At 48.5% G+C, this 19,269-nt stretch overlaps 1 protein-coding gene across 1 annotated transcript in view; it reads left to right on the top strand.

The window, feature by feature from the left end:
• Positions 1-9,238: 9,238 nt before the first annotated feature.
• The window catches only part of LOC137543597 (class I histocompatibility antigen, F10 alpha chain-like), a 56,958-nt gene continuing 46,927 nt past the window's right edge, over positions 9,239-19,269 (top strand). Inside the window, exons 1-2 of the mRNA XM_068264697.1 lie at positions 9,239-9,542; positions 15,738-16,016. Of these exons, the coding sequence (XP_068120798.1) occupies positions 9,239-9,542; positions 15,738-16,016 (583 nt within the window). The remainder of the gene's footprint in view (positions 9,543-15,737; positions 16,017-19,269) is intronic.

The raw sequence follows: 19,269 nt of genomic DNA, 5'->3' as shown, positions 1-19,269 counted from the left end.
TGTTGAGGCTACTTGTGAAGTGCTGGGTAGCACTGTGTATAATGCGGCAGATAATGTTGATGTGGAATGTAATGTTCTAAATGTCAATATGTGTAAGACGGATAATGCTGATGTCATATGTGTTGTGCTACATAATGCTGTGTGTCAGGTGGACACTCCATCAGCTGCAGGAGTAACCAGCCGGGCTCGCTGGGCTGCAGCAGATGGATTGCCCACTGAAGGGGCAGACGGCACCAGGCCAGGTCTTCCCCCTTCCGGTGTTTTTAAGACCAAAGGTGATGTGGTTTATGATATGTGTAATGTGGGCGCTCCCTCAGCTGCCGTGGTAACCCGCAGCGCTAGCGAGTCTACAGCACAGGGACTGTCCACCGAAGTGGCAAATGTTGCTGAGTCAGCCACATCCAATTCGGAACCTGGCCCTGAGGGCCCAGGAGCCTCTCCGTCTGCAGCCTTCCTGGAATGTGTGACAGGCAGCACTGAGCTCTCTGGGGCTGTTCGATTTGACAGCAGCCTGGAAGAGCTCAGGGGGCTAGCCAGCAGGTCACCAGCTGGGAGGGGCGGGCTGAGAGGGTCCTGGGAAGTTATTACCTCTGAGCTGTCCGAAGTGGAGGAGGCAGACCGGCATATAATCGTTCCCCAAAGGGACCGAGAGATAGCTCCTGCCACTATAGAGAAAGTGCGTGTAGCGATGGTTGGAACCCTTCCCCAGCTGCAGCACTGTCTCTACGGTCGCGAATTCATGGTCGGCACTGACCCGCATTCCCCTGGTTGGTTACGTCAGGTTGCCAAGGGCAACGACACATTGCAGCAACCTGACCTAGCTTTCCATTCGTGTAGCTTGGAGCTAACTGACAGGTGGGGAACCCTTTTGAGGATGCTAAAGGGTTACCCCACCCGGCCAGGCCGTCAATGTAAGCTTTGGCAGGATGATTCGTTAGAACCACCTGCCAGTGCCATCTGGAAGGGGAGCAATCATGGGAATGCTGATGGGCTGTCCCGTCAAGCAGAACCAACAATGTAGGTGCAGGCAGGATAATCTGGGAAGATCATCTGCCTTGCCCCATTCTAAAGAGGGGAGGTGTGGTGATATATTGGGGTGCTGATGATGCTAGGAATACATAAACATATTCTATCATTTTTATGTCTGCTGTGTATCTTTCAGGGGTGGATGTCAGCCAGTATGGCTTGAAGGTATTGGCAGCTAGCTTCATGGACTGTTAATGTGATTGTGTGTGGGTGTCAATAGACAGACAAAAGGGAACCTCATTACCTGTTTCTGGCTGTCCAGAGGAACTGTACGCTGTGATCTTTTGTATTAATGTAGACAGCTGCCATTGTCTTCAGTGAATGGACCAGTCACCTTCAATAGGCAAGGAAGCGGCTCATTAGGCCACTAGCAGTCACTTTGATCTGCTGCCCCAGGTGTGATTGTCTGTGTCCGCCTACAGGCAATTACAGGCAAACTGCTACCTGTAACCAGAATGCCATCTTTTCATGTATGTGCTAAAATACACTTTAACCAAGGAAATAAGGTGGAGGAAGCTTTTTGATGTCTGGTAGGATACAATCTCACCTATTGAATTCTGCAAACTTCAAGAAGCTAAAACAGGAACCCCTTTGAAGTTTGCATATCACAGGAAAGATTATGACAAGCGTTCGGTGATGTCACAAACGGGGAAACTGCATTAGTTCCTGGGGGCTGGACATTAAATGCCCCAGGGGACACTTCAGAGTATAAAAAGCAGAGACAGATACTTAGTGATCATCTTCTCTCGGAGGTAGCGAATAGCTAGGGATGATCGCGACTCCTCGTCGAAACGGCGTCCTCCCGTCAAAACAACGTTCTAACCTAAGCTGGTAACGTTCTTTTTTCCCCCGTTTATTTTTACGCAAATATCCGTGTGTGTTATCTTTGTAACTCCTAATTTTTGTAACTTTTATCTTGTAACATTTTTACTTGTTTTTTTGTAATCTTTTGTATATATTCTGTTCTGCATTGTTCCACTTTTTCCTGGAATATTAAATTATTATTTAATAAGCTTGACTTCTGCTATACTAAACTAACACTCATAGCCTAGAAGAGACTGCAGTGTAGCTGTGTATAAGTCCGTGCCTAATTGTATGCTTGAGCAACACTACCATATGAAATTGTAATTGCATTGTGTGTGGGGGCGTTTGTCATACGTTGGCCTAAAGCGCGCAGCTGACCCAACGTACGAAACGCCAGTGCGAGTAGCTAACAGTATCGTTCGGAACGACTGTTAGTGGTTTTGCTGCACGACAGTGTAACTTGCATTACAAATCATTGTCTGATTGTGCTGTGTTACTGTACAACTGTACTGTGTGTGTGTGGGTGCGTGGCGTTCTCGTATTCGGCCTAAGCGCAAAGCTGACCCAAATACGAAAACGCAGATTGCGTGTTGAGCCCTCAACAGCTGAGGGGACGTGTCTAGCAACGCTAGTGGTGGCAGTGGGAAGTGTTTGAGGGGTTCCAGCCTTGTTTGTAGCTTAAATAAGGCTGTTCCCCACTTAATCTGGTCAAACCCGCAGTCGGGAACCGTATACGCAGGCGTGCCGCGGGCCGGTTCCTGACACCCAGTATATGTAGTCAGGGGTATATTTCCCCAGTATATGTAGCCAGGGGTATATGTCCCCAGTATATGTAGCCAGGGGTATATGTGCTCAGTATATGTAATCAGGGGTATATGTCCCCAGTATATGTAGTCAGGGGTATATGTCCCCAGTATATGTAGCCAGGGGTATATGTGCCCAGTAGAGGTAGGCAGGGGTATATGTCTCCAGTATATGTAGCCAGTGGTATATGTCCCCAGTATATGTAGTCGGGGGTATATGTCCCAGAATAGGTAGCCAGGTGTGCCCCCAGCAAAAGGGGAGCAGAACAGAGAAGGGGGAGAGCTGTGGGGACAGTGGGGAAGGGCGGACGTCTTCCCCCCCCCCCCCCCTCCCTCACCTTAGTGCTCTCCCTACCTCACTCTCCCCTCCGGAACGAATGTGCGGTGGCTGGCAGGCAGCGGGCGGAACTTACCTCCGTCTCGATGCAGGGCCGGCGCGGGATGGATTTGCCGCTAGTCTGGTCTGGTCCAGACCAGAGCAGCGGCACCAGAACTTCCGGCGCTGGAGTGAGACGGAAGGTAAGTTCCGCCTACTGCCAGCCACCCGCACATTAGTTCTGGAGGAGAGAGCGAGGGAGGGAGAGAACTAAGGTGAGGGAAGGGGGGGGATATGACCCCCCTTCTCCACCACTGCCCACAGCTCTCCCTCCACTGCGCTGCTGGCCGCACGGGCACGCGGCCGGGGGGGGGGGGGGGGGGCAGCGGGCGGTCAGGTGGCACGGGGCCTCTTCAAGCGCGGGGCCTGGGGCGATTGCCCCAGTTGCCCCCCCCAAAGGCCGGCTCTGCATGCGGGGAGCCTGGGATGGCGGCAGAGAGCAGAGCGGTCGGCGTGGGACAGTCAGCAGCAAGGGGCTAAATTCAGCAATCATGAGGCCCCCAACATGACCAACTCAGCAATCATGAGGCCCCCAACAAGACAAATTCAGCAATAATGAGGCCCCCAACAAGACAAATTCAGCAACCATGAGGCCCCCAACAGGACAAATTCAGCGATCTTGAGGCCCCCAACAAATCATGAGGCCCGCAACAAGACAAATTCAGTAACCATGAGGCCCCCAGCAAGACAAATTCAGCAGTCATGAGGCACATAAATAGACAGCATTTCACATAAATAGGCAGAATGCCCCCTTAATATGGTAGATACCTCTCACCTGGCAGCAGTTCCCCAAAATACACTCAATCTGACTGCAGTGGTTCCCCAAAAATAGGTAGCCCCAGGTCTATAGGTGTCCCCAGAATAGGTGGCCAGCAGTATAGATGTCCCCAGAACAGGTAGCCAGGGGTAGAGATGTCCCGAGAACAGGTAGCCAGGGGTATATGTGCCCAGTATATGTAGTCAGGGGTATATGTCCCCAGTATATGTAGTCAGAGGTATATGTGCCCAGTATATGTAGCCAGGGGTATATGTGCCCAGTATATGTAGCCAGTTGTATATGTACCCAGTATATGTAGCCAGAGGTATATGTGCCCAGTATATGTAGCCAGAGGTATATGTGCCCAGTATATGTAGCCAGGTGTATATGTCCCCAGCATATGTAGCCAGGGGCATATGTGCCCAATATATGCAGCCAGGGGTATATGTGCCCAATATATGCAGCCAGGGGTATATGTGCCCAGTAGAGGTAGGCAGGGGTATATGTCTCCAGTATATGTAGCCAGTGGTATATGTCCCCAGTATATGTAGTCGGGGGTATATGTCCCAGAATAGGTAGCCAGGTGTGTCCCCAGCAAAAGGGGAGCAGAACAGAGAAGGGGGAGAGCTGTGGGGACAGCGGGGAAGGGCGGACGTCTCCCCCCCCCCCCCCCCTCACCTTAGTGCTCTCCCTCCCTCACTCTCCCCTCCGGAACTAATGTGCGGTGGCTGGCAGGCAGCGGGCGGAACTTACCTCCGTCTCGATGCAGGGCCGGCGCGGGATGGATTTGCCACTACTCTGGTCTGGTCCAGACCAGAGCAGCGGCACCAGAACTTCCGGCGCTGGAGTGAGACGGAAGGTAAGTTCCGCCCACTGCCAGCCACCCGCACATTAGTTCTGGAGGAGAGAGCGAGGGAGGGAGAGCACTAAGGTGAGGGAAGGGGGGGTCATATGACCCCCCTTCTCCACCGCTGCCCACAGCTCTCCCTCCACTGCGCTGCTCTCCTCCTGCTGGCCGCACGGGCACGCGGCCGGGGGGGGGCAGCGGGTGGTCAGGTGGCGCGGGGCCTCTTCAAGCGCGGGGCCTGGGGCGATTGCCCCATTTGCCCCCCCCCCCAAAGGCCGGCTCTGCATGCGGGGAGCCTGGGATGGCGGCGGAGAGCAGAGCGGTCGGCGTGGGACAGTCGGCAGCAAGGGGCTAGCGAAAGCTGGGAGTAAAGCTCATTTTTTTTAATTTCGGCTGATAACTCCTTTCTGTTGTCAGAAAGGACCTCCTGCCTATTTAAAGAGGAACTGTCGTGAAAATCTTAGAATTGAAAATCCATACAAATAAGAAGTACATTTCTTCCAGAGTATAATGAGCCATACATTACTTTTCTCCTATGTTGCTGTCACTTACAGTAGGCAGTCTGTAGGCAGGTTTTGGGCTAGTCCATATCTTCATGGGGGATTCTCAGCATGGCCTTTAATCTTTATAAAGACATTCCCTGAAAAAGATTTATACAAAAATGCTGACCAGCCTTCCTGCTTGCAGCACACTTTTTTGGCAGTTAGACGGAGCAACTGCCATTCACTAAATGCTTTTAAAGGGAACCTGAAGTGAGTAAAAATTTTTAAAATAAACACATGACGTAGATGCAGATGAATATTACATACTAACCTCACCGTCAGTTCCTCTCAGAAGCTCACCATTTTCTTCCTACAGTGATCCCTTCGAGTTCTGACAATATTTTGTCAGAACTGAAATGTACCAGTTGCTGTCAGTTATATATCAGCAGCTGTCAGTTACAACTGAATGTGCAAGGTAATGTCCATGTTTCCCTATGGCTCAAGTGAGTGATATTACAGTTTAACAGTGTGCTGACCAGGAAGCTGTTAGGGGGTAATTGCCATTTTTAAAATGGAGGACAGAAAATTCCATTGATCGCAGTGGACAAACAGGACGCAGGAGAGGAGAAAGAGATTGTGGAGTAGACTACACTGGAGGTAAGTATGACCTGTATATGGTTATTTTTTTCTCTTTTAAATGAAAGAAGACCATGAGAACCCCCCCCATGAGGAGATGGGCTATTCCAAAATCTGATTTCTACTACTTACTGTAAGTGACAGCAACAAAGGAGAAAAGTAATTTATGGCTCATTTTACCCTGGAAGAAACGTACTTATTATTTGTATATGTTTACATGTATTTTCAATTTTAAGGACAGAGGTCCTTTAAAGCGAACCTAAAGTCAACTAAAAAAAATGAGATTAACTCACCTGGGGCTTCCCTCAGCCCCCTGCAGCCGATCGGTGCCCTCGCAGCCCCGCTCCGATGGTCATGGCCGTTTCTACGGCCGTGCGGCCCGTGCCGCTGCCCTGGGCGCAGAGGAAGGGGGGGCGCTGTGATAGCGGGGAAGCCGGAGCCGCGGGGAGGGCAGCCTGACCTCTTCCTCCCTCTCCTCTCCCGGCCGCCCTCCGTGCTCCCCCCTCGGACTGGGACGCGCTGCTATACACAGTTACTCACCTCCTTGGATCCGATCGCCGCTCACGCCCTGCTGGTCTCCTCTCTGCAATGTAGCCTGATACACACGCTGCTTCCTGTTTACATAGGAAGCAGCGTGACGTGTGTATCAGGCTACATTGCAGAGAGGAGAACAGCAGGGCGTGAGCGGCGATCGGATCCAGGGAGGTGAGTAACTGTGTATAGCAGCGCTTCCCTGCGCGCTAACTCTGCTGCAGTCCGAGGGGGGAGCACGGAGGGCGGCCGGGAGAGGAGAGGGAGGAAGAGGTCAGGCTGCCCTCCCCGCGGCTCTGGCTCCCCCCGCCATTGAGGGGGCACCTACCTACTTAACTTATACTGGGCAAGCTACCTATCTATCCTATACTGGGGGGCACCTACCTAATCTAACCTGTACTCGGGGGCAGCTACCTATCTATCCTATACTGGGGGGCACCTACCTAATCTAACCTGTACTGGGGGGCAGCTACCTATCTAACCTATACTGGGGGGCACCTACCTAATCTAACCTGTACTGGGGGCAGCTACCTATACTGGGGGGGGGGGGCACCTACCTAATCTAACCTGTACTGGGGGGCAGCTACCTATCTAACCTATACTGGGGGCAGCTACCTATCTATCCTATACTGGGGGGCACCTACCTAATCTAACCTGTACTGGGGGCAGCTACCTATCTATCCTATGCTGGGGGGCACCTACCTAATCTAACCTGTACTGGGGGGCAGCTACATATCTAACCTATACTGGGGGGCACCTACCTAATCTAACCTGTACTGGGGGCAGCTACCTATCTATCCTATGCTGGGGGGCAGCTACCTGTCTAACCTATGCTGGGGGGCAGCTACCTATCTAATCTATACTGGGGGCACATACCTAATCTAACCTATACTGGGGGCACCTACCTATCTAACCTATACTGAGGGGCAGCTACCTAATCTAACCTATACTGGGGGGGGGGGGGGGGCAGCTACCTATCTAACCTATACTGGGGGCACTTATCTAACCTGTATTGGGGGCACCTACCTACCTAGCTAGCCTATACAGGTGTCAACTATACTGGCTACCTATACTGGGGGCACCTACCTAACTAACCTATACTGGGGGTACCTACCTATCTAACCTATGCTGGGGGCAACTATACTGGCTACCTATATTGGAGGCACCTACCTAGCTAACCTGTACTGGGGGCACCTACTTATCTAACTTATACCGGGGGGGAGGGGTGCCTGCCTATCTAACATATACTGGGGGCAACTATACTGGCTACCTATACTGGAGGCAACTACCTGGCTAACTTATACGGGGGGCAACTTTACTGGCTCACCTATGCCTGGCCACCTATACTCGGGGGGGACCTATAGCTGGCTACCTATACCGGGGGGGGGGGGGCGCAATTTTTACACCCTCGCCCTGGGTGCATTTTAGCCTAGAAACTGCACTGCCGATGGTCCAGGAGCCGCCGGCGAACACTTCCGGTTTGGCCGTCACCGGCCGACAGACATGGGAACGCGAGTGATTCTTCGCGTTCCCAGCCTGTATATCGCCCCCTATGCTGCTATTGCGGCATCTCCTATTGGTAGCACCTTCAGTCTTCGAGTGGCGATCGCTTTAGGGGGGGTTTAACACTTCAGTCCTCAAGAGGTTAAAGGGAGCCTGAACTAAGGAAAATTATTTAAAATAAACACATGATATACCTGCAAATTAATATTACATACGGTACTTACCATACCATCAGTTCCTCACCATTTTCTTCTTACAGTGATCCCTTTCAGTTCTGACAATATTTTGTCAAAACTGAACTATACCAGTTGCTGCCAGTTATATATCAGCTGCTGTCAGTTACAAGTGAATGTGCAAGGTAATGTCCATGTTTCCCTATTCTATGGCTGAAGTAGGCGATATTACAGTTTAACAGTTTTTACATTGACTATTTACAGGAAGTAGTAGTTAACTACTCCTTCCTGTGAGTGGCGATGTATAGAGCAGCCAGGCGGCATGTAAGCATCTCCTAGAAACCGGAGGGTGAGTAATTGATAACTTCCCATTGCCACTGCTGGACATCTCAGTCAATAGAGGGGGGAGCACAGAGTGTGACCTGAGGAAAGGGAGGGAGGAGCCTGGTCCATCTCTCCATGTGCTGTCACTGCTGCCGCCTCCTTTACTGTGCCCCCCTGACCCCCGACACCCCAACGCACACACACACCCTCCCCCTGCCCCCGTCCTCCTGCTATCCCAACTCCACCTGCGTGCTGCACATGTGCGCTGGCCATTACACACGGACACAGGACAGGGAGATTATTATTATACTAATGACCTTAGCCCGTTTAAATAACAAGCTCTAGGTCTGTCATCGCCACCCTGCGTGCACACCCGGCCTCCCCCAGGCCCGTCGTGCTCCTGTCCCAGGCTGCCCCTGCGGCACATGCGCAGTAGCGCAAACGCAGGGACACACACAGGGACAGGACGCAGAGACACAGGGATTTTATTATATAGGATAGGATGGTGAGTAGTTGAGATGCTAATTATTGTGAATTGATGAAACTGTTATGTCAGATTATGCAGCTCAGCATTGTAACAATCACAGTCAGCAGCTGCTGCATTTCATTGATACAACACCAAGCGGCATACGTTTCCATAAAGTTGACATAAAATTTCCATTAACTCATTAACCACAGTGGCTGTGGGGGCAGGACTTGTTATAGGAGGGGCAAGCAGCATTTGTTATACAGAGGGAGGGGTGGGGAAGGTGATCATTAGCCACCTCCCCCATTTCAATCGCCTTTAGACACAAGCCTACATTGCCTGGTGAGACATCCAACCCTGTTATTTCCCATAGAGGAGCGAAAATTTCCCCTCACTGTGTTCAGCCTATTCACATATCAGCTGGGGGAGGGGTCCTGGCAGAGCATCATTCACAGAGACCCCCTGCCTGTGTGTGCCGGTCCTTATTATACAGCCGGTAATGTGGCTTTGATGGGAATATATTTATGTGTAACAATGTCTCTCTCTCTCTCAGACAGTCACTCTATGCGGTATTATGAGACGACAGTCTCGGCTCCGGGATCCGGGCTGCCTGTGTACTCTGAGGTGGGATATGTGGATGATCGGGAGATAACAAACTATAACAGTGACACCCGCCAGCGTCTTCCCAAGACTGAGTGGATGAAGAAACTGGAGCCGGAATACTGGGAGAGGAACACACAGATAGGTCAAGGCAATGAGGCTGTTGGCAAGCACAATGTGCAGGTAGCAATGCAGCGCTTCAACCAGACTGGAGGTGAGATAATTCTTACACATTATATGCAGGATATTCAGCACAATCCATACTGTGTTACATGGAGACATGCTGGATGTAATATCTGTAAGGAATGGATATAGAGAATGACATCACTACTAGAGGAATATTATATAACAAGTGTGCGGTAATGTGATGAAATGTGTTATTGGGTCTCCTGTGATCCTGCAGGCCGGATATACACACATCAGGGACTGAACTGTATTCTGTTATCTAAAGCTGCCCACACATGGTACAATTTTTTGCATGTTTTTCAATTTGATAATTTTGTTTGATTATTCCGGTAAATCGAATACAAAGATTTCTTCAACATGTCCAATCGGATTTTATTGGAAAAAACAGGATAAACATTCATTATTTTATGATCGAAAAAAATAAAATACTGTTTGACTTTTATTCGATTCAATCATTTTGGTTGAATAAATGGGGAAATCAAAAGTTGTACCGTGTGTGGGCACCATTACATTTTCTATAGCTGTGATGTGATACAGTGATGTGCTCAGAGCAATCTATGACTTGTGTGGGCGGAGCACAATGGGGGGGCGGGATCCCCTCAGCAGACTGATATGTGTATTTCTAGGCCTGACAGTCACTTGTTCCCTGTCTCTAGTACATGATTCTCCTCCTGATCACATGTTCCTGTCTGCATGGCTGCTGGTTGTATGGCCGCCTCCCCCTGAGCACAGATCTCTGCCCATTTATTAATACAATGATGTGTATCCCTACTTGTTACCCCCTGATGTGCACCTGCTGCATAGTTACTTGTGTGTCTAATACAGATAGTCTATGAGGCTGGGCTCACAGTGTAACGTTGAGTTGTGTTCTCTGTGTAACAGGAGCACAATGGAACAAAAAAGTCGTACCACACATTACGTTGTGTACAGTGAAGCATACAGTCATTGGAAATGATGCTTCCCTCTTCCTGGTAACCAGTGGCGGCTCCAGGAAATTTTTTTAGGGGGTGCTATGCAGGTGCTGGACCAATTTCTGGGGGAGCTGACGCGCGGCAAAAAATGGGTGTGGCTGCGAAAAAATGGGCGTGGTCATGACCGGATGAGGGCGGGGCTAACTAATTTAAAGTGAACCCAGGGTGAGAGTGATATGGTGGCTGCCATATTTATTTCCTTTTAAACAATACTAGTTGCCTGGCAGCCCTGCTGATCTATTTGGCTGTAGTAGTGAACTGAATTACACCAGAAACAAGCCATGCAGCTAATCTTGTCAGTTCTGACAATATTGTCAGAAACCCCTGACCTGCTGCATGCTTGTTCAGGGTCTATGGTTGAAAGAATAAGAGGCAGAGGACCAGCACGGCAGCCAGGCAACTGGTATTGCTTAAAGGGAAATAAATATGGCAGCCTCAATATTATTCTCACCTCGGGTTCCCTTTAAAAGTGCAACGCAAAGACAGAGGGCCCAAGTTTTGGTGACCCTTTTCCCAGAAAATTCACATAATTGTGCAGGTTTTCTCAAGAAAATACACGTAATGTGAGCAGATTTTAACAAAAAACACGTCCAATGGTCCCAATATGCACAATCGGTGGCAGATATGGTCCCAATATGCACAATCGGTGGCAGATATGGTCCCAATATGCACAATCGGTGGCAGATATGGTCCCAATATGCACAATCGGTGGCAGATATGGTCCCAATATGCACAATCGGTGGCAGATATGGTCCCAATATGCACAATCGGTGGCAGATATGGTCCCAATATGCACAATCGGTGGCAGATATGGTCCCAATATGCACAATCGGTGGCAGATATGGTCCCAATATGCACAATCGGTGGCAGATATGGTCCCAATATGCACAATCGGTGGCAGATATGGTCCCAATATGCACAATCGGTGGCAGATATGGTCCCAATATGCACAATCGGTGGCAGATATGGTCCCAATATGCACAATCGGTGGCAGATATGGTCCCAATATGCACAATCGGTGGCAGATATGGTCCCAATATGCACAATCGGTGGCAGATATGGTCCCAATATGCACAATCGGTGGCAGATATGGTCCCAATATGCACAATCGGTGGCAGATATGGTCCCAATATGCACAATCGGTGGCAGATATGGTCCCAATATGCACAATCGGTGGCAGATATGGTCCCAATATGCACAATCGGTGGCAGATATGGTCCCAATATGCACAATCGGTGGCAGATATGGTCCCAATATGCACAATCGGTGGCAGAAATGACCCCAATATGCACAATCGGTGGCAGAAATGACCCCAATATGCACAATCGGTAGCAGAAATGACCCCAATATGCACAATCGGTAGCAGAAATGACCCCAATATGCACAATCGGTAGCAGAAATGACCCCAATATGCACAATCCGTAGCAGAAATGACCCCAATATGCACAATCCGTAGCAGAAATGACCCCAATATGCACAATCCGTAGCAGATACGACCCCAATATGCACAATCCGTAGCAGATACGACCCCAATATGCACAATCCGTAGCAGATACGACCCCAATATGCACAATCCGTAGCAGATACGACCCCAATATGCACAATCCGTAGCAGATACGACCCCAATATGCACAATCCGTAGCAGATACGACCCCAATATGCACAATCAGCATCAACTGAAAAAGAAAAGAAAAACCCATTTACTCACCTACAGCCAGAAGACCTTCTTTCCCGACCTCCTGTCCCGAGTCCCGACCTCATTGTGGCGTGCAGCGCCCGCGCGCCCACGATCCTCTTCCTTCCCGACGTCACGACGAGACTTCCTGCCTGCATGCAGAGAGCAGGGCTACGGGAAAATGGCCGCCCGAAGCCATGCACTGCAGACTCGAAGTCTGCAGAACAGGGCTCTGGGCGGCCATCTTACCGTAGCCCTGCTGCTGCTCCGTGCTGCCGCTGTGTGAACTGACTTGGCGTCTTTTAGACGCCTGAAGTCAGTTCACTCCAGGGGGTGCTTTGGGGGTGCTTGGACAATTCTAGGGGGTGCTCGAGCACCCCCTTGCACCCCCCTGGCGCCGCCCCTGCTGGTAACATGTGCATTTAGCAGTAAGTCACTGCAGCAGTGCGTTACCATAACCCAACATGTTACACTGATATGCAAATGCCGCACTGTGAACGTTGAATACACTTCTCAGATCAGTGTGTCTTTCCTGCATAGCAGTGCCTCCCTAACATCATTCTATAACGTCCTCCTGTGAACCTAGCATAACATGCCAATAATTCCTGCTTGCATGAACATTTCATGCAAATGGTATGTACATCTGGGAATTCGGCCAAATGCACTTCCTGCTGATTTTGATTGGCCTGATTCAATACAGTTTGCATTAAGTTTGAATGCAAGCTGGAATTTTTAGAATCTCATTGACAACCCCTAATAACATGATACATCAAAAACAAAGTCCACAAGGGCAGTACGGAAAAATAATTGCAACAATATGGGGAGCCAAAAGGGAGCACCCAATAGCGGCAGCCTAATAGAGAGCGGGGATTGAGTTCAAGATTTTGACAGCTGCTGGGAAGAAGGTGTTTCTGTGTCTCAAGATTCTGGAGGAGATGGCCCGACCCCTGGCCTGATGGGAGCCGGCTGAGGAAATGATTTCTTGGGTGTGAGGGATCTTTAGCTATCCTCATTACTTTAGTACCCAGTCTGGAGTGGAAGGAAAGGTCAAGAGATGGAAGGGCTTTCCCAATAATCTTCTCCACTGGAGTTTGTATCTTTTGCTGATGGAAATTTGTATCTTTTGTAAACCCTCTGTAGTTTGTATCTTTTGCTGATGGAAGAGCCAGTGTACCAGAAAAGGAGAGACGAACAGTGGAGAGATTCATGGGTGGCAGAGTAGAAGCACCTCCGGCGTTCTTGAGCCATTCCGAACTTCTTTAGTTGGTGAAGGACGAAGAGCCCGTTGTTGGGCTTTTTTACCGGACAGACATGGTGTTGGCCTTTCAACTCAGATCATTGGTAGTGCTCAGGAGACGAACGTTGGTTACTCTGTCAATTTCAGTGCCATCAATGTAGATTGGGGGAGGGGGAGAGTGAAGGAATGTTTTCTAAAGTCGATTATCATCTCAACAGTTTTGGCTGAGTTAAAGGAAACATCAGGGGATTTAAAAGACTACTGTAGGGGGAAAAAAGAGTTGAACTTACCCGGGGCTTCTAATGGTCCCCCGCAGACATCCTGTGCCCGCGCAGCCACTCACCAGAGCTCCGGTCCAGCCTCCGGTTCACTCCTGGAATTTCCAACTTTAAAAGTTGGAAAACCACTGCGTCTGCGCGGCCATCACCTTGCTCTCGCTGATGTCACCAGGAGCATTCTGCGCAGGAGCAGACCGTACTGGGCCTGCGCAATACACTCCTGGTAATGTCAGCGGGATCAAGGGCGCGGCTGCGCAGGCGCAGTGGTTTTCCAACTTTAAAGTTGGAAATTCCAGGAGTGAACCGGAGGCGGGGACCGAAGAATTGGAGAGTGGCTGCGCGGCCACAGGACGTCTGCGGGGGACCATTAGAAGCCCCGGGTAAGTTCAACTCTTTTTTCCCCTACCCCCCTACAGTAGTCCTTTAAAAGTATATATCATGTTTTTTAAATCCCCTCCTGATGTTTCGTCTAACCGACAAGCTTGTTCTCCTTGCACCAGTAGCATATTCTTGGGGCATCCTGGCGGTAGGCCGACTCGTCGTCTGCAAATTTGATTACCTTAACAGTGTTTGCAATGGAGGTGCTGCTGTTTGTGTAGATAGAGAACAGGAATGGGGACAAGATGCAGCCTTGATCACTGGTGTTGGCAACCCTTGGTCAAGAGGAGATGTTGCCCAGCTTGACAACTTGGGTCCTGTTCGTGCGGAAGTCTGTAATCCATAGGTGGAAGGTGGGGTGAACGTCAAGGTCCACAAGGTTGTCATGCAGTGAGCGGGGGCAGAATGTTTTGAAAACGGAGCTAAAGTCCAAGAGGAGGATGCTTGCATACAAGTTTTGTCTGTCTGGCTGTTGTAGTTTGCTTAAAGTGTACCCAAGGCAACATGTGACATAATGAGATAAACCTATGTATGTACAGTACAAAACATTAATAACCAGGTTGTTTTACTTGTTTCATTTTGCTGCCTGAAATAGTTAACTTCTAGGCATGGAAGTGACAGCTTCTCTCTTGTCTGCAATATAATAAGCATCACTGATAAGAAAATTACAGCCATAAAATGTTTCCTGGCAGAATTCAACTGAGCTCAGGGGAAAGAGATAAAAAGGTCAATAGTTCATGTATGTAATTAGTTCATGGATTAGAGACAGTAAGGCCTCTTTTGCACAAACTGTTGAGCTGTGTGCTCAGCAAGCCGTTACCAGGCAGCAGCAAGCAGTTACCAGGCAGCAGCAAGCAGTTACCAGGCAGCAGTAAGCAGTTGTGAGAGTTTGAGAGGCATTTCACTGCCTAGAAACAGTTCGTGGAAAAGAGGCCTTAAACGTTCAGCCTACGTAAATAAATGTTTAGTAAATGTTTAAAAATCAAGTAAAATCTTGGGATACGTAAAAAAAAAAAAGTCATTTTAGGAGTAGAAGGATAAATATAATTGTTTATCTCATCAGTTTATTTTCACCTCGGGTTAGTGGTCATATAAGGATCCCTAGCAACGCAACTGTACCTGTTTTTGGACAGTTTAAGCCAATTAAGCCTAATTTTGGACAGTTTAACTACTTGCGGTGTTGCATAATATGCAGGCTGGCTGCCAAAATGCACATAATGAAAGTCTATGGGAACGCATATGTGTTGCGTTAATGCGTTTTCTGCTGCATTTTCAATTAAAAGCTAAAGATCTCTGACTTTTTTATTTTTCTGGTTCCTGTTGTCTTCCTAATGATTTGCATATATTTAAAAGTAAAATGCATGAAAAAAAAACCCACATGCAAAACGCATATGTGTTTTCAATTAGTAAACCGCAAACGCATACAAATGCAATACGCATCAAAAATGCATCTGCTGAAAAACAAAAAATGCAAACGCAAAACCGCAAATGGACCTGCAGGAAACGTCATAAAAAAAAGTCATGTTATATGTGAACCCAGCCTCAGTGTCCTTGTATATAGCGAATGCTGTGCTGTGTATATGTCCTGTATACACGTAATGTATATATTCCCTCCCCCAGCACATATCACACACATGACAGCAAACGCTCTGCTCCCGTGTAACCTGTTCTGTGCTGTCTGCAGGGATCCATTCCTTCCAGTATATGTACGGCTGTGAGCTGAGAGATGACGGCAGCACTGCGGGGTATCATCAGTATGGATATGACGGCAGAGATCTCCTGTACCTGGACACACAGAGCGGGCTGTACATCCCGGCCATGCATGAGGCTCAGATCACCACACAGAGATGGAACAGCCCAGAGGAGAGAGTGGGGGAGAGACACAAGAACTATCTGCAGAATATCTGTACTGAGTGGCTGAAAAGACACATCAACAATGGGAGAGAAGATCTAGAGAGGAGAGGTGATTTTGCATATTACACAATATACATGCTGTATAGGTCCACACAATATACACAAGGGTGCTGTATACACAGGGCTGGATTTACCATAAGGCACTGTAGGCACATGCTGATGATGGAAAGATGGCTCACTCCCCCCTCCCCGAGTGCTTCCCTCCTGCCTTACCTATGCACAGTCCCGAGCAGAGTGTAAATGAGAGGTTACTCACCGGGGTCTCTGCTTTCAACTGACCAGATCTCCCTTCAGTCAGGAGCACCTCTAGCTACCTATGGCCTCCTTTCCACAGACTGTTAAGCTGTGTGCTCAGCAAGCAGTTACCAGAAGTAAGCAGTTACCAGGCAGCAGTGAGCAGTTACCAGGCAGCAGTGTGCAGTTGTGAGAGTTTGAGAGGCATTCCACTGCCTATCAGCAGTCCGTGGAAAGGAGGCCTAATACTTGGAGGCACCTCTATCTACCAAGGATAGCTCTGGCTAGCTAATACTAAATAACACCTGTAGCTACTTATGACAGGCAAGGGAACTAAGGGAGAGGTAACAGCTGGTCCAACCAACACATTTGCAGTACGGTTTGGTGAAGTTTAAGGCCTCTTTCCCACCAAGACGTTGCGTTTTAGGGGACGTTAAGATCGCATAACGTGCCCCTAACACAACGCATGGTGGTGTTGAAGTTGGACGTCAGAGTGAGCTGAGTTATGCGGCTCTTTGTGCGCTGTTTTCGTTCTATCTATACTGATAGAACAGGTTAGTGATAGGAAGTCCGGATCTTTTCAAGGATTCGGATGATTCGAAAAGAAGATCCGGATCTTTGAACCGAATCATTTGAATCATTTTACTAGGGAAGCAGACTGGGTGAAATGACTAGCAGGACAGGACTTTCCCTGCACTGTACATTCTGTATGTGCCTGTTTCTTCCAGACAGACATCCACTGTGAACTGCATCTTTCATTGTGATGATCCGGATGATTCGATTCACAAAAAAGATCCGGATCAAATGAACGATTCATTCATGATCTGGACAACACTAGGAGTCCAGGTTACGTCACCACAGTGCAGTGAATATGAATTAGCCATGTGGCTAGTCACTGAGCATGTGCAAGCAGTCTAACGCAGCTAAAGCCCAGTATAACGCACAGCATGCTGCACTTTCATTCAATGTGTAGCGTTACAATGTAACGCAACGTGGGCACTGTGAACAGCCCATTGATTTTTCATTACTGTGCGGTGGGCTGCGTTACTGGCTGCTCTAACGTGCGCCTGTAACGTCCCACTGTGAAAGCAGCCAAGGTTCATGGAGAGTGAAGTCTAGGGTACCAGAATATCTGTGCCTACAGGCTCCTGTTATGTAAATCCGGGCCTGTGTATACACTGTATAGGTATACACTAGGGATGGTCGGAAATGCCAATTTCCGAATCCGCGGTAAATCCGCATTCCGCCATTGCCAATTACCGATTCCGCTTTCCGCCCGACTTTAACATCGATTTTCTTTTAAAAACTTTTTTTGCATCTTGTTCACAAGGTTCTGTTTAATAAACCCTGAAAATTTGGTGTTTCTAGGACTTACATGGGCTTTGCTATTAACCGCTAAAGTTGGCTGATTTTTACTGTAATGTAAAATGCAGAAAATAGGCAGATGCAGATTTTCTGCATTTCACATTACAGTAAAAATCCGCCGACTTTAGCGGTTAATAGCAAAGCCCCCGTAAGTCCTAGAAACACCAAATTTTCGGGGTTTATTAAACAGAATCTTGTGAACAAGATGCAAAATTTTTTTTTCAAAAAGACCTTATAGTTTTGAGAAAATCAATGTTAAAGTCGGGTGAAATTTCCGTGATTTCCGGCGGAAATTTCCGCGATTTCCGGCGGAAATCCGCCTACCGCATTTGCATTACCGATTTCCGCATTCCGATGCGGAAATGCAATTTCCGGTCGGAATTTCGGAAATTGCATTTCCGCGGAATCCAAATGAGCATCCCTAGTATACACTATATATACTGCATATATAAACAGTATGCATTACATTCACTAAGCATTATCACTAAGGATGGTCAGTGAGATGCAAATCGCTCCGAGTTGATGTATGATTATGCTAATACATTATGCAAATGTCTGCCACTTTAGGCCTCTTTTCCATGGACTGTTAGTCAGTGAAATGCCTCTCAAAGGGCTGATGCACACCAAGGGCTGGATTCACAAAAGCAGATAACTGCTATCACGCGATCTGACGCTTGCGAAGGTTTCCATGCGTAAAGGATTACTTTGCGTAATAAACGAACATTTGCGCATGATCACGTGCGTGTTTCATACAAATGTTCGTTTATCACGCAAAGTAATGCTTTATGCACGCAAACCTTCACGCGCCAAATCGGGTGATAACTGCCGTGATAGCAGCTATCATGTTTTTGTGAATCCAGCCCCAAGAGCAGTTCTGAGCGTTTTTTAAAACCCTTTTGGGGAGAAAACCAATTGGCTAATGTTAGCCAATGGGCTGGAGCACACCAGAGCGGTTCGTTTTTCCCTCATACGCAAACTCGGGTCCTGCAGCTTTTTTCAGTTTTTTTTGAGACGTTTCTGCCTCAATGTAAAGTATAGGAAAGTGAAAAACCGCTCTGAAAAACGCTAGATCAGAGCGGTTTTCCAGGCGTTTTTGCTACAGAAGCTGTCCAGTAACAGCTTTACTGTAACAAAATAACAAATCTGCTACACACAAACGCTCCGAAAAAATGCTAGGCATGTTTAGAAAATCTCTCGGTACTTATCCGTTAGCCGGGTGCATCCTCTAGGTGGCGACAAAACTCCACCAGCGTTACATCTTTCCCTACTATCCATGTCGGCCTGGAGGGGGAATAGTAATTAGCGCCACCTGCCGGATGTGCCCGGCTAACTTATAAGTACCAATCTCTCTAAAAATGCCTAGAATCACTTTGAAAACAGCTTCAAAAACCGCTAGCAGTTTTTGGTGTGCACTGGCCCAAACTCTCCCATCTGCTTGCTGCTGCCTGGTAACTGCTCACTGCTGCCTGTTAACTGCTTGTTAAGCACACAATTCAACTGTTCATGGAAAAGAGGTCTCAGGAAGCAAGCAGTTGCCAGGCAGCAGCAAGCAGTTGAGAGAGTTTTAGAGGCATTTCACTGCCCATGTACTGTCCATGGAAAAGAGGCCTTGCTGAGCTTCGCCAAGGTGGCATGCAGAATTTACATCTCATTGACTGGCCCTAATTATCACTTGTGTTAGGCCTCCTTTCCACAGACTGTTG

This window comes from Hyperolius riggenbachi, unplaced genomic scaffold (assembly GCF_040937935.1).
Source record: "Hyperolius riggenbachi isolate aHypRig1 unplaced genomic scaffold, aHypRig1.pri scaffold_113, whole genome shotgun sequence".
Taxonomy (NCBI): domain Eukaryota; kingdom Metazoa; phylum Chordata; class Amphibia; order Anura; family Hyperoliidae; genus Hyperolius; species Hyperolius riggenbachi.
This window is presented reverse-complemented; position numbering and strand designations above follow the sequence as displayed.